The sequence below is a fragment of the Bidens hawaiensis genome, unplaced genomic scaffold (assembly GCF_021521415.1).
Source record: "Bidens hawaiensis isolate Kalapana, Puna unplaced genomic scaffold, B.hawaiensis_p1.1 tig00046762_1, whole genome shotgun sequence".
Lineage (NCBI taxonomy): Eukaryota > Viridiplantae > Streptophyta > Magnoliopsida > Asterales > Asteraceae > Bidens > Bidens hawaiensis.
Window position 1 is genome coordinate 44514 of NW_027498348.1, and position 14993 is coordinate 59506.

A 14993-nucleotide genomic window follows, 5' to 3' on the forward strand; every position below is an offset into this window, starting at 1 on the left:
AAATCCAGTCCATAATTCACTCAATTAACCTTAAATTGATCTAAAATCACCCAAACAGAACACTAACAAACCAATACTCTAAATAACCACCCAATCAAGTGTAATTTGAGCCCCGAAAGCTTTGATACCACTTGTTGGAACCCGGTGTATATCAATCCAATAACAATAACAGATCTCAGATCTGAGTATAATAGATTAACACCTTAATATAGATCTAGCTCATAATTACGTATGATTAAGTGTTATATGTGTATTATATATTATCAGTGTATATATTAGTAGTTGTATAATATTAAGGATGAAGATAGAGAGAGAGTTTGGACAGAGTTTCGTTAAATATCTCCCAAAACTTAAATTAAACGTGAACAGAGGTTCACTATAAATAGAAGATAGGTCTGGTTCACTAACATTCCCTAGAGAATCAGACACTACTTCGTTACATACATAAATAACTCAAATAGCTCAACGAATCACCCCCTGATTCGTTAACATCCCCTAACGAATCAGGAGGGAATAACCTTAAGTCTTAGTTCGCTACACAACTATAGCGAACTAGACAATACATTTAGAGAACTAGAGAATAACTTAATTGTTTATTACATTAAACATAAAGCTAATACGTTAACGATAATTACAAAGACTCAAGACGCAAAACCGTGCACTAACAACCTGCAAGCACAAGCCATAATTTATGTGGGTTTCCATGAGTTTTGATGGCTAACAAAATACATCTCAAAGTAATGGCATAAGGAAACCAGTTTTGGTCGGTTATTACATCTAAAATAAATGTGAGTTTATTTTATTTTAATATATTTTTGGTTTTATTTTTGTGTGTGAATCCAATCTATGTAATGGCATAAGGAAACCAGTTTTGGTCAGTTATTGCGTGGTCGGTAAGTAGAGAGAGACATAGTTTTTTATGAAAAATATACTAAATATAAATCTGTTTATGAAAATAGTCAATAAAAGATAGCATTAAAAATGTTAAACACTAAAACTTGGCACATATTTTTTTAATCTTTTTGAAAGTAACGTATATCTTGTTTATCATGCGTACTCATTTTGATGTTTACGTGTGAGGGCCAACTCATGATCTTAATTTTTTTTATTGCTTCTTGATGCATAATCATATTGTAACCTGTTAAATAATATCTTAGCTCACAAATAAATATTAATCACGAGTAACACGTTTATGATTAATAACTATACAATTTCACGGTTTATGATTAATACTAATAGTTATATAATGGAACTCTTTAAAACACTATTTTAAGTAATATATAAGCAACTGCTTATTAAGCCTTTTATCAGGCTCGGCACACGTTTTCTCATGCTTGGTAACTTTCCCTGATTCTACCTTTAGCATGACCTATCCAACAACAATCACGTGGTCTTGGAGCCTGACAAGAGGGGACACTCCAGTAAGTTATTTAATATCAACATTGATAACTTATAAACAATAGGCGATAACTCAATAAGCACAACGTACGTAGCGACACTGCTTAACGAATAGGTCAAGTCTAATAAGCTTTAGTTATGGGTTTAGACTATAAGTTAAACTAGACAGCCTAGTTTGTATAATTTGTTATTAAAGAGTTGGAATTTGAGCTTGAGTTCGTCTAAGAAGTTGGGGACAAAAGTTAACAAGTTGGTTTAATTTCCTATTGCTTTCTATGTAGTTTGGTAATGTCTTGGCTAACAATATAAAGTTTGTTTATATAAACCTGTTCATCACTTGAAAACAGATGATGTCTTGGCTCTTATCAAATTGACCCGGCACCAAACCCGCTTGTTGTGCCAAGTTTATGAGTAACAAATGGTGCGCCCTGGATCAAGAGTTCTCTGGAAGAACCGGACATTCACAAGGCGTTGACCAAACACTCAAAGATGCGATCAAATATATAACCCGATGGAAGAACAAGAAGAGGGTCCATCAACGTCAAATAAATTCGTGACATTTGGCAATGATTTATTAAGTTGTGACACAGAAGAAGTATCTAATAAGATGAAGGGGTACCTGGGGTTCTCATTTTCTAAATAAAGGGTAAAATAGTAATTTCAATTAAAAATTTATCAGAATTTTAGTTTCACTGTTTGGGAATGTAAGTTTTGTAAAGTTAAGACCAAAACTGCAATGACTTTAGTTCCTGTAATTTAACACTTATTCTATTTAAGTAATTGGATTATTCTCTGAAAACTTAATATGTTATCTGATATTTCACACTAGCTACCTCTATATAAAAAACACAAAAAATAAAAACACTAACAGAAAAAAGGTCAACACAAAAAATGTGTTCATAAACCGTTGAAACCAACCACACCGTGCCAACAGAAAAAAAACGGCGGGTTTTAAATTTATACGATTCCATGCAATGTTGACTTTGGCAGATTTTTTAACGTTATAGAGCTTGAAAGCGGCCACAGTTTAACCTTTTATAAATACATATTTATTTTCATTTTTGGAGTGCAATTTTACATTGATTATATGTTCATGAATTATCTGTCATTTAAAGGCAAACTAATAACTTTTATATAAATATAACCAGTACTGCCAAGCCGGCTGACGCACCTGGCGCCCTAATTCATTAGCCAGCCTGCCAGTGATGAGACAAAATTTGAGATTTCATAATAACATGTGTCTAACTTTGGAACAAATGTGTATTTTTGAATGCCTAAGAGAAAATAATAGAAGCTTACAATAAACAAAAGGGTGCATGCATAAGCTCATCGGTATGGCTTTGAATCCTGTTTAACACCTTGATTGAGCTGCGACCTCGGTTTTGCATATTCAACAAATATAACCCTGCCATCCAAGAACTGCCAAACCAAAAACAAAAATCAGAAATGCACAAAGTCTTGTAATGAAGGGTTTAGATTGACAGCTCCAGTCCACTCCAACCTCCAAATACATGATTAGTTCTTGCATTAAATGAAGTGTTTTATTTAAAAAAAGATTGACAAGGCTATTATGCTTTTAACATTGTTAGGTGTAAAAATTATCAGACCTTTTTTCTGTTTTGAGTATAATTAACCATGCTTATTTCAGTATAATTATTCTAAGCGCTAAAATGGGTTCAAATTAATGTTCCTCATATATCAATCTAATCAAGAAGACAACATCATAACAGATTCTAAGCACTCCTGGGCTTAGTTAATTTATTATATTATTTAAATAAAGAGTAAAATGGCCATTATATTATATATATATATATATACATATATATATATAGTATAATTATAAAGTTTGGTGCCACAAAAGATTTTTTTGATTATTATTTGATTATTTTATTACCTTTGTGATATATTCTAAGGATAGAAAAACGGAAATGGTTGAATTCTGAAATAAAAAAGGCCTGATTCGAGATAGGTGATCTCCAATACAAAGGTTTATTAGAAAATTCAACAAGATAAAGAAAAAGTAAAAACAAGAACAGATTATATAAACATAATATCTGATGCAGCAGTTGTGTTTCTCTGACTTTTCAGCATCCTCACTCTTTAATCTTTCCATACGTCATGGGACTATTCAGTACCTTCATCCCTTTATCTTTCCATAACTCACAATCAGGTTTAAATGGGTCAAACCCATGCCAATAAATAATGCGAACCTGCTCCAGTGAGTTTCCTTGGGCTGATATGACTTTATTTGATGTCCTCCGTCTTGAATAAACTTTCATTGGAACCGGATATGTATCACTTTGTGTTGTTTTTATGTAAATCATTTTGATGTTTAACATAATGCTGTAGCGTCTTGGTGTGTTGGTTGTTGGAAATTTGTTAATGCTTACGAATAGGGAATTAGAAAAACATGCACTGCAGGTTCGAGGTGAACACAGCCAATTTTTTTGGTATTAAACTTTTTTTGGTTGTGGAATGTGGATAACTCTTTTTTTCGAACTAATTTTGGTTCGAGGTGAATATAAAGCCAAAGTTCTTGGGTTATTTATTTTTTCTTGTGGAATCTGGATAACTCCTATCTTCGAACTGATTTTTTTGTTCTTTTTTTCCTTCTATTTTTAAGATTATTTTATTTATGTTTTTCTTAATATGTTATTGTAAATAAGAGTTTTTGGTCCCGCAAGTACGTCATTGGGCCATTTGGTGACACCTTATTGGTGCAAAACACTTTTTTGTTTTAGTTTCAGCCTGTAACGAACGTAAAGAAAACCAATCGAACACCAATTTTGTTTTTATTTTGTATTTTTTGCTTTATTTTAGTTCTGGTACCTTAATAAATGTGTCAACAACTGACCCTATTTGCGTAGACTCACCGCGTTTGTTTTAGTTCCAGTATCGTAAACGAAAACCTACCAAATGCTGATTTGTTTTTTAGTTCGTGTACCGTAACGAACGTGACAGAAACATGTCAAATTTGCGTAGACTCAACGCCCGAGATCGATAATAGTCGGGTTTTACCAACGTTCAGATAACCGAAGCCGACCGAATTCGTGTCGACTTACTTCCTCAATGCTTAGAACCAACAACGCTTGGATTTTACCATCTCCCGTTTTTACCGACCTGCCCAGCGCCGGGTAAAACTCTAGTTTCAAATAAACTTAAAAGCCATATCTTATGTCAATTATAAGTGGCAATCATGATCCATTGTTCAAATAATGGGTTTATTTGAGTAAAACTAAATTGTATATATGTTCAGCCAACTAGCAAATAAAACTGGGTTACCTAAAACTAGTCGAAAGGTCACACTCGCCGCCAATCCACCACTGTTACCCCCGTCATCTCCACCAGCACACCCGCCACTTCAACCTTCACCACCAACCGCTACCACCATGGTGGAGGTGTGGTGGCTACTTTTTTTTCTAAAGCAACTCACGCCCGATTCTATTTTGGCCAAACCCGTTATAACCCAAACCAAATTGATACTTTTTCAAACGGCCATATTCACCAGAATTAATTTTGCTTACAACCTGTTTTGTCCGAAACTCATTTTGCTTAGAACATGTTCTAACCAGAACTGCCCAACCCACCCAGTTTCCCAAGCAGTGTCAGATATATAAAATTTTTGTACACATGGTATAGTACGGATTGACTAAAAATAGGCCAAACAAAATAAACGATGATAAAATAACGTAGTTCATTAAAATATTTAAATATAATTAACGATACATCGTTTAAAATTGTCCTGTTACATGTTTTCATCTTTTGGAAACGTTTGATTACATCTTTTTAGTAACATTGAGAAGTTCATCTGCTTCTAGAACACAAATTACACAAGCGTTCAAGGATAATCACCATGATTGCGCAAACTTGACTTTACACGTTTCATCAATAAAAAAGATCTTTCCACATATGCTTACTACATAAATGTTCAACATTGTCCCCGCCGTGTAGCTTAATTGGTTAAGGGGGCATAAAACTTGGAACAATAACTTAGAGGTCGTGGGTTCGAAACCGATCCTAAACGCCAATCGCCTTGCCGTTGAGTGACGTTGATTTACCTCTCACGTGATAGGCCTGAGACGATCTGGCGTGCGCCGGTTTGCGCGTTCGGAACAACACGTTTTGGAACAATAAATGTTCACAACTTCACGGCTGTTAGAAGAGTGTGGTGGTTGGTGAACCCCTTGGTTCACAGCTTCACATGTTTGTAACAATTATGTCATGGTGTTGTGGGTGGCGCCGTGGCGGTAAAGTTTGAGAGAATAGAAAAGCCGTGTTTTCAAGAAAGTGGGCGTGTTTCATAAAAGTGCAATCTAATAATGTGTTCTCACAACTTCACGCTAATTCATTATTAAAAAACAAATGTGTTAGTTAAACATACAGCGGCAATACTCTATGGCTTCTAAGTTTAGGCGGATGCATTTTGTGTATTTTTGAAATAGACGGTTGAGTGGTGTTTGTTTTGTGAAATAAGCTCCGCGAGAGAACTTCTGACCACGCACAAACACGAGCTTTTGCAGAGTGTTTGTTTTCTCGTAGACGTTTCATTAAATAAACATCTTCACGGGCTCTTCTTGGTGCAGATCTAGCCAGCCTCTTTTTACCTCTTTTAACCTCATAAACTATCTTTCTCCTTCGCAGACTCAACCCTAGCAGTGATTGTCGCCTCCCCCCCCCCCATCGACATCGCTCCTCCACTGATCGAAATCCAACACTCCTGTACCCTGCTTCGCTGCCTCTCGTTCCGCCACCGCAAGTCGTCTCTTCCGGACTTTGACGTTGATTGTAAGTGAATTAACAGCCTTCGAATTTTTTATTTGCTAAAATTTGTAGTGATGATATTGAAATTAGTCATCAGGTTTTTGTGTATTTGGAACTTGAAATCAATGTATATAGCATTTGAGAACTCATACTGAAAAGACCTAAGTTTGATTTTTGCTTGAGGAGATTGAAAAAAACTAGGTTTGATTTTGCATAAAGTAATAAACAAGCAACCTTCTTATTACGAACTGCAGACCTTTGGTCCACCTCTTCTTCTACAGAGGTGTGGGGATGTGGTCCACAAACTGCGGACATTTTACCTCATAAAAAACAAACTGCACCTTAGTGTTGAAAACTCTATGCTATTAATAGCGGTGCTATAGCGGTTATTGGTCCGGCGGTAAAAGAGCGGTCGAAATATCGGTCCAAATAGCGGTTCCGATATTTGCGGCGCTATTTACCGCTATTTCGCCGATATTTGGCCACCGATATATCGGAAATAGCGGTGAGATTATCAGTTTAATATTTTTGACCCAATTTTTACTTTTTTTTCCCCAAACTGTAAGCCCATAGCCCAATTTCATTATGATTATTATTGAACGATCAGCTTATTGCCCTAAAAATACCTCAATCGCTACTGATGCTCATCTCCGATACCCGTTTCTTCAGCCGCTGCTGATGCTTATATATTTATGGCTTTCGATTAAGTGATTAAATCATGTCTTAAATTAAAAATATTGTTACTTTGTGTTTTGAACTATTGACTTTTATGATTTTGGTATTAAGACTTAAGTATTATTATCAGATAACTTTTGGTGTTATATATATATATATATATATATATATATATACCGCTATCCCACCGCAATAACCGATATCCGCTATTTTTTGGCATTAACTGCATAGTGAACACTTGATCACTTTGGTCAACATGGCCATATTGGTGGCTATCCCTATTATCTATCTATATATACACACACTTATCTTTACGAGTTTGTCGTTTACGGGATTACAGTTAAGTTTGCTAAGAATGTTGTAATAGTTTAAAGGACTATAACACCTATTCTTGTTATAGCTAAAAACACATTCACATAAATACATATGCATTTATAAGTTCACAAAGTAATTGATTCGGAATATTTGTGTGCATATAATAAAGCTAAAAAAACTAACCTTTCCATGCATACCCTCAATGGCCTTCTCAGAATCTTCCTTTGTTGCATACCGAAGAAAGGCAAATCCTCTTGGTCTATTGGCAATCTTATCCATCACCAGATTTACTGAAAATTCATCCATTATCGTTATTTCAGATATACACATATATTTCTAAACTAACAATAATATGGTGGTAAAGGACTACAAAGAAAGTATTAGCAGCACCGTATTATACCTTCAATAAGTTGACCAAAAGACTCGAAAGCATTTCTCAAGCTCTCTTCAGAAGTTCTAAATGAGAGTCCTGCCATTCAAAATAGTTCAAATTTCATATTTACCCATTTTATTAATACAATTTTTAATATGACCATAGATCATTATGCCCTTTTTTTTCTCCTCACGGCTTACGCTCCAAACTCTTACATCCTAATGCAAATTTCACATAAAGGGTATAAATGCCATAAATTTAAAACTCAGTATATTTGATATTATGATTTTTTTTGGTATCTTAATATGATACTTTACCAAGTATGCTTGAGACTCCATTAAGCTTTCGAATAAGGTTGTGGTGGAGCTCGTTTATTTAATAAACGAACTTCCAAGAACAACATTTTTGGTTCATTTAGTTAGATGAACGAACATGAACACATATCTCGTTTGTTCATTTACAAACGTGAGCGTACATTTACATTCGTTTATTTTTAACTCATTTATGTTCGTTCATTAGTTTACACTTGTTTAGGTTTGTTTGTTTAAATATTCAATTAAATTTTTGAAGGACATTACAATATAATCTAGTTTGACTATCTTTTTAGGCCCAACATACTAATCATCTCATTTACATGTAAACGGTACTCGCGCTTGTTCATCTACATTCAGTTATGCTCGCTAGTGAACCATTTGTTAATACTTTTAACAAACAAACATAAATTGGACACGAACACATTAATTTTCTTAGCATACGAACACGGACAAGGAAAATGTGTTCCTTTAATTGTCCGTATTGAATCGTTATAAGTTAAATAACAAACCCCGAATAGTTTGATTGACACTAAAATTAAAACCCGTGAGACAATAATGAATGAATTAAAAATAATAATAATAATAATAATAATAAGGTTACCGCTGACGTATAGCTTGGTAGCAGTAGTCTTTTGTGGCTGTGAAGAAGACGTACAGGCGAAAACTAGAAGGCGGTTTTTGTGATTAACTGATGAGTACATATGATGGTGATGATTGATTGGTGTAGGGCATAAGAAGAAGAAGGAAGGTGTTTTAGTAGTTTTATGGATTCTCCGATTTGAACAACCACCGCTGATGGTAAGCCACGCCGATGATAAGGTAGCACCCGCCATGGATTGTATCGGATATCAAAATTTCTCTTTTTTTTCCCAACAAACAATGTAAAGTAGCAACGCCTCTTGAGTGGGTGTTTGGACTAGCTTTTTTTTTTTTTTTTTTTTGGCAGTTAGAGCGGCTAACCATGGCTGGGGTGTCAGACCCAATTATACTATTCACAGAATCTCTGGCTAAAATATAGCTAATGGTTATAAATAAACGATATGGGGACTTTATGGATCCAAACGATAACTCATGTAAACATAAAGGTCGGATCTTGTTTCTTATTAACGTATAAAAAACGAGTATTTGTATGTTTTTCCCCCGGATTATAAAATTTTAAAAGTAAAGGGGCCGTGAAACTCACCTTTGAGTTTTTGCGCGAAATAGTTAGCGAGTATCGAAAACAAGCGTGAGACTTCTCCTAACCGTGACCTAATCAGTTACGGTTACTTAGAATCCCATAGTACAATATCAACATACAAGTTTATCTTGTATAAAGTCTATAACTTCTCATGTAAGCTTCATATTGGGTTTGGGTGACTTAGAATTAGTATTCATCATATTACGTTTCCATAAATTCTTCACAGATTCTATATCTATTTTGGGGTACGAAGTTACCGTATTTTCTGGTATCAAACGACCTCCGTTTGACTTGAAATTTTTATAACATAATCTCACATGTGTTAGGTTTCCAGAAAACTATTATACATAATTTTTGGAGGTGTTTAAGAGGTTCGAACATATTTATTAGTACACAAGGGTCGTACAGAGAAATTTATTGATAGTTTGTAATAAAATCTTTTGTTTTACTGACCTAAACTTATTTTCATGAAGAGTGTGAGTACAAAATTTAAACCTAAGACAAAAAGGAATCTTTTGCAAAAAATATCATGTCATTTGGACTTAATATGACTGAGTTATGGGTTCTTGAGTAAGAGTCAAATCTGTTAACAAACTGACAGTTTTGACATGTATTTTTGTAAAGTCCGTTTCGGGTATCAAAACTCATCCAAATCGCATTAAACCGGTTGGGTTGGAAACTAGACTCTTAGTAGTATATTTTAGACTCAAGAATCATGCTTTTTGGTTAAGTATTGACTGAGATATGACCTCGAATCTATGTTTTAAAACTGCCAGCAAACTGTCTATCTCTAGTTGTACTTGTGAGACACTTTTACACATTTCCTAGGTGTGTAACAACTTTATCCTATGGTTAATAGTTTATAAACTTTGTTTAACATCATGTTTACAATAGCATAGGCCTTTTGTTCCAAATCTTTAACGCTTTTATTTGTTAATTACGAGTCTTGGGTTCTTGGTTTCGTTTTTGTCCATCATTTTCTCATACATGTTCTTGTAGATCTTAGTTCCTCATAAGCTCTTTAGCTAGATTTTGTTGTTGGAAGTTTTAAGTGTGTGAATGAAGGAAGTGGTGTAAGTGGTAAATGTTTGTCCCACATCGGTTTGGGAACAAATTAATGAATGGTTTATAAGGTAGAGCCCTTACACCCATTTGAATTCTTTATGACATGTTTTACCACAAGTCCTACGCGCGTGCAGGGGGGTGCAAATTTGGGTTTCTGGACTAGAAATCCATCGAACTCGTGCGTGCCCGAACGTCCCGCGGACACGAATGCAACTCCGAAAACCCGAGCCCGCGTGAGACAGTTTTTGAATTCGTTTTGATTATATGGTTATGACTCTTGGTTATAAATACCATGACCAGATTCTAGTCAAGATACACCAACTCAAAAACACACTTCATCTTCTTCCTACTGCAATAGTGTTATTTCCGATTTCGTTTCAGGCAAGTGTCCGAGTCCGGCAGAGCACCGAGAATTGTGTTAAACACAAGCCCAGTTTACTGTGTCGATTATTTCTTATTTCTTTATTTTCTGGTTATTATTAATACAAGATTTCCAACAAAACCGAAGTATCCTGGGAACAGACCGAGAATCTATTTAAGGGAATTTTGTTAAACACATGCCTTGTTTACTGTGTCGATTATTTCTTATTTCTTTATTTTCTGGTTATTATTAATACAAGATTTCCAACAAACTTAAACAGCCTACTTATTATTATTCTTGTATAAACAGAGTTCGTGAGATTGTTGCTACAATCTTAAAACCTTATTTATAAGGATTTAGATATTTTAATCTTATATATTTTCTTTTGGGAAATTATGTGCGTAGTACAACTTGGTGTGTTTGGATTTTAGAGATCATGATGCAATCTTAAATCCTATACAGTGTTACAAAATGTAATTTTTGATCAACCGTTTGGTTTTAGAAAACGGTTTGTGTAATCCTTCGTGTTCTAACTATAGTGTTATAACTGATCTTGTAAATCCGTTGGGATTTTATTAGTTTTGTTTGACGATTTTTGCAATCATTTGTGTATAACAATTGTGTTACAAATGGTTTTGAGTAAACCATTCATTTCTTGTAAACGTTAAATATCTAACATGCGTGTCAGATATGATTTATTTATAACGTTTTGTGTAAACGTTAACTTTCTAATGGATGTGTTAGAAAATTCAAGCTTTGCTACTTAAGTGTAGTAATTGTAACAAGTTGATGTTATTTGAACATATTTGTTCAAGAGTATGGTTTCAAAAGTGAAACGAGGATATGAGGATATGTGTGCAAGGATTTCTATTTGAGGGAATACTTGTATACATAATATAAAACGATATCACTGAGATGATTCATGTCGGATGACGAAAGTGTTAAAGATAATAACACTTGGAAATTTGATGTGTAAATGTCGTCAAAATAATTTCGTATAATAAACAACTTGTGAGTTGTTGCAAAGATTAAAGTCTAAGACGACACATCAAATATATAATCACATCATGAAATGGTAATAGAATAACAAGGTGAATATACTAAGATGAAAAAAAAATGATGTGTAATTCCTTGGAAATTAATTGAGTGTGAATTGTAACATATGAATTAATATGTGTTAATGACGTATTAACTCTTTGGAGAAATTCACTAAGTGTGGATTGTAACATTTGAATTAAGATATGTTAATGACGTATTAACTCCTTGGAAATTCACTAAGTGTGGATTGTAACGTATGAATTAATATATGTTAATGACGTATTAACTCCTTGGAAATTCACTAAGTGTGAATTGTAACATATGAATTAATATATGGTAATGAGATATTTAAATCCTTGGATATTTATCATTGAAGATTCACCGAACCCGTTGAGATGATTCAAACCGATGTGTGTAATCTAAAAGTAATTCCTACTCGTGGTTGGAACAAGTACTTCATCACATTCATTAATGATAATACAAGGTATTGCTATGTTTACTTATTTAAGAGTAAGAACAAGGCTATTGATAAGTTTATCTTATTTAAAGCCGAAGTTGAGAATCAACTAAATCGGAAAATCAAAAGAGTAAGGAGTGACCGAGGAGGTGAATATGTTTCACCTTTTATTGACTTGTGTGAAAAAGAAGGAATCATACATGAAGTCACGCCTCCTTACTCCCCTCAATCAAATGGCATAGCGGAACGTAAGAACCGAACCTTGAAAGAAATGATGAATGCCATGATGATAAGTTCTGGGGTAAGCCCGGACATGTGGGGGGAAGCAATCTTATCGGCTAATTATGTCTTAAACATGGTACCAAATAAGAAGAAAGATCTAACTCCATATGAGTTATGAACGAAAATTAAACCACCATATATATACTTGCTAGTGTGGGGGTGCCTAGCCAAGGTAGTGGTGACTCCACCAAAACGCCTACTAATAGGACCCAAAACCGTGGATTGTGTGTTTATAGGATATACCCTTCCCGGTGGTGCATATCGATTTCTTGTGCATGATTCCAAGAATCCCGGAATAAACAATAGCACCATAATAGAAGCAAAGGATGCATCATGGTTTGAATATAAGTTCTCATGTTTTGATAAAGGAAAACCGAGCTATTCTAGACCGGTTGAGGAAAGTATTCAAAACGGGAGTACTGGAGATGAACCTCGGGAACAATCTGAGACAGAGGAGGTTGAAATCAGAAAAAGTAAACGGCAAAGGACTGAAAAATCCTTCGGCCCTTATTTCCTAACCTACATGGTAGAAGAGGAACCTCAAACGTATCAACATACGGTGAACTCCGCTGAAGGACCTCAGTGGAGGGAGGCCATCAAACCTGATGGCACCATCGATAAGTATAAGGAAAGGTTGGTGATCAAAGGATATAAACAACGAGAAGGTTTAGATTACTTTGTTACATATTCGCCGGTTACGCGAATAACATCTATAAGGTTGGTGCTTGCCATTGCCGCCATTAGAAACTTGGAAGTTCACCAAATGGATGTAAAAACGGCTTTCTTGAATGGAAATCTAGAGGAAGAGATTTACATGGAACAACCCGAAGGCTTCATAGCCGTTGGGCAAGAAAAGAAAGTATGTAAACTTGTGGAATCCTTGTATGGATTGAAACAAGCTCCTAAACAATGGCACCAAAAGTTTGATCATGTCATGCTTGATGTTAGGTTCAAAATCAATGAATGTGACAAATGTGTGTACGTGAAGGACACATCCGATGGATATGTCATTTTGTGTCTATACGTAGATGATATGCTCATTGCTGGTAGTGATGACAAAATCATAACGTCCACTAAGAACATGTTAAAAGCAAGATTTGACATGAAGGACATTGGTCTTGCGGATGTGATTTTGGGAGTTAAAATCACACGAACCCAAAATGGACTTGTTTTAAGTCAATCCCATTACGTGAGCAAAATTCTTGAGAAGTTTAATGCGAATGACTCTAATGTAGCTAGAACTCCCATTGACACGAGTCAGCATCTAGCTAAGAATAGAGGTGAACCCGTTAACCAGTTGGAATACTTAAGAATTATTGGCAGTTTGATGTATCTTATGAGTTGCACTAGACCCGACTTAGCATATGCTGTGAGCAAGCTAAGTAGATACACAAGCAACCCAAGTTCAAGTCATTGGAAATGTGTGATTCGGTTGCTTCGGTACCTAAGATACACTAGAGAATACGGGTTACATTATAACAGATATCCTGCAGTTGTCGAAGGACATTGTGATGCAAATTGGATATCTGACAAGAATGATTCCAGAGCAACAAGTGGGTATGTATTCACACTTGGAGGTGCTGCTATATCGTGGAAATCGTCTAAACACACAGTTATAGCTAGATCCACGATGGAATCAAAATTCATCGCCCTAGATAAAGCGGGCGAAGAGGCGGAGTGGTTACGTCAATTTGTTGAGGATATAGCAAGATGGCCTAAGCCGGCATCGGCCATCTGTATACATTGTGATAGCCAATCGGCAATTGGCAGAGCTCATAGCACAATGTATAATGGTAAGAATAGACATATTAGATGTAGACATAATACGGTACGACAACTAATATCTACTGGAATTATCACTGTTGACTATGTGAAGTCAAAGGATAATATTGCGGATCCGCTAACAAAAGGCCTAAGTAGAGAGTTAGTTCAGAAGTCGTCCATGGGAATGGGACTGAAGCCCTTGAAAAATTAAAGTTCATGCGAAGGAAACCTAACTCAACAAACTGGAGATCCCAAGAGTTGAGTTCAATAGGAAAACCTAATTGTATGAATTAGTGCGGTCACTGGGTGGGGATAACCCTACAATTTTAAGAGGGAGTTTACCACGTAGCAAGGTAACCTTCCTAGTCCATTCCTAAAAGTGACAAGTGTGAGGCTAAGCATATGGCATTTAATGATTTGATCAAGGTAGTCAGTCATACATGGTGAATCACCTATGTGAGAGAGAAGTGGGGTCGCTTCGAAGGGTGTTGTTGGGCACAATACTTAATAGCTCTTGCAGAACCAGGCGCATGTTCATGACCATAACGAACATAACTATGAGGACTTGACTTTGTCAGGGAGAGTCTTGTGTGAAGTGTATTGTCATCTACACAAACGGCAAACGAGTTCAAAGACATCACAGTCTACTCAGAGCCAGTGGGCTAAGTATGCTTCATAAGCAAAGGTTCAAAGGATAACACCTACCTATTGTATGCAAGATTCAACTGATGAAATCTAATCAGAATAATGTTGTTGTTTCAACCTCCATTCATGTGGGGGATTGTTGGAAGTTTTAAGTGTGTGAATGAAGGAAGTGGTGGAAGTGGTAAATGTTTGTCCCACATCGGTTTGGGAACAAATTAATGAATGGTTTATAAGGTAGAGCCCTTACACCCATTTGAATTCTTTATGACATGTTTTACCACAAGTCCTACGCGCGCGCAGGGGGGCTGCAAATTTGGGTTTATGGACTAGAAATCCATCGAACTCGTGCGTGCCCGCACGTCCCG

General features: G+C 35.5%; 1 protein-coding gene across 1 annotated transcript; it reads right to left on the reverse strand.

Annotated features, from left to right (window-relative positions):
* Positions 1-2566: 2566 nt before the first annotated feature.
* LOC143596617 (organelle RRM domain-containing protein 6, chloroplastic) lies at positions 2567-8669 on the reverse strand. Its single transcript, XM_077075346.1, has 4 exons — positions 8438-8669; positions 7550-7618; positions 7333-7439; positions 2567-2817 (listed from the first exon to the last, which is right to left on the reverse strand). The coding sequence occupies exons 1-4, from the start codon at positions 8667-8669 to the stop codon at positions 2725-2727; spliced, it is 501 nt and encodes a 166-aa protein (XP_076931461.1). The 3' UTR covers positions 2567-2724.
* Between the last annotated feature and the right edge of the window lie 6324 nt (positions 8670-14993).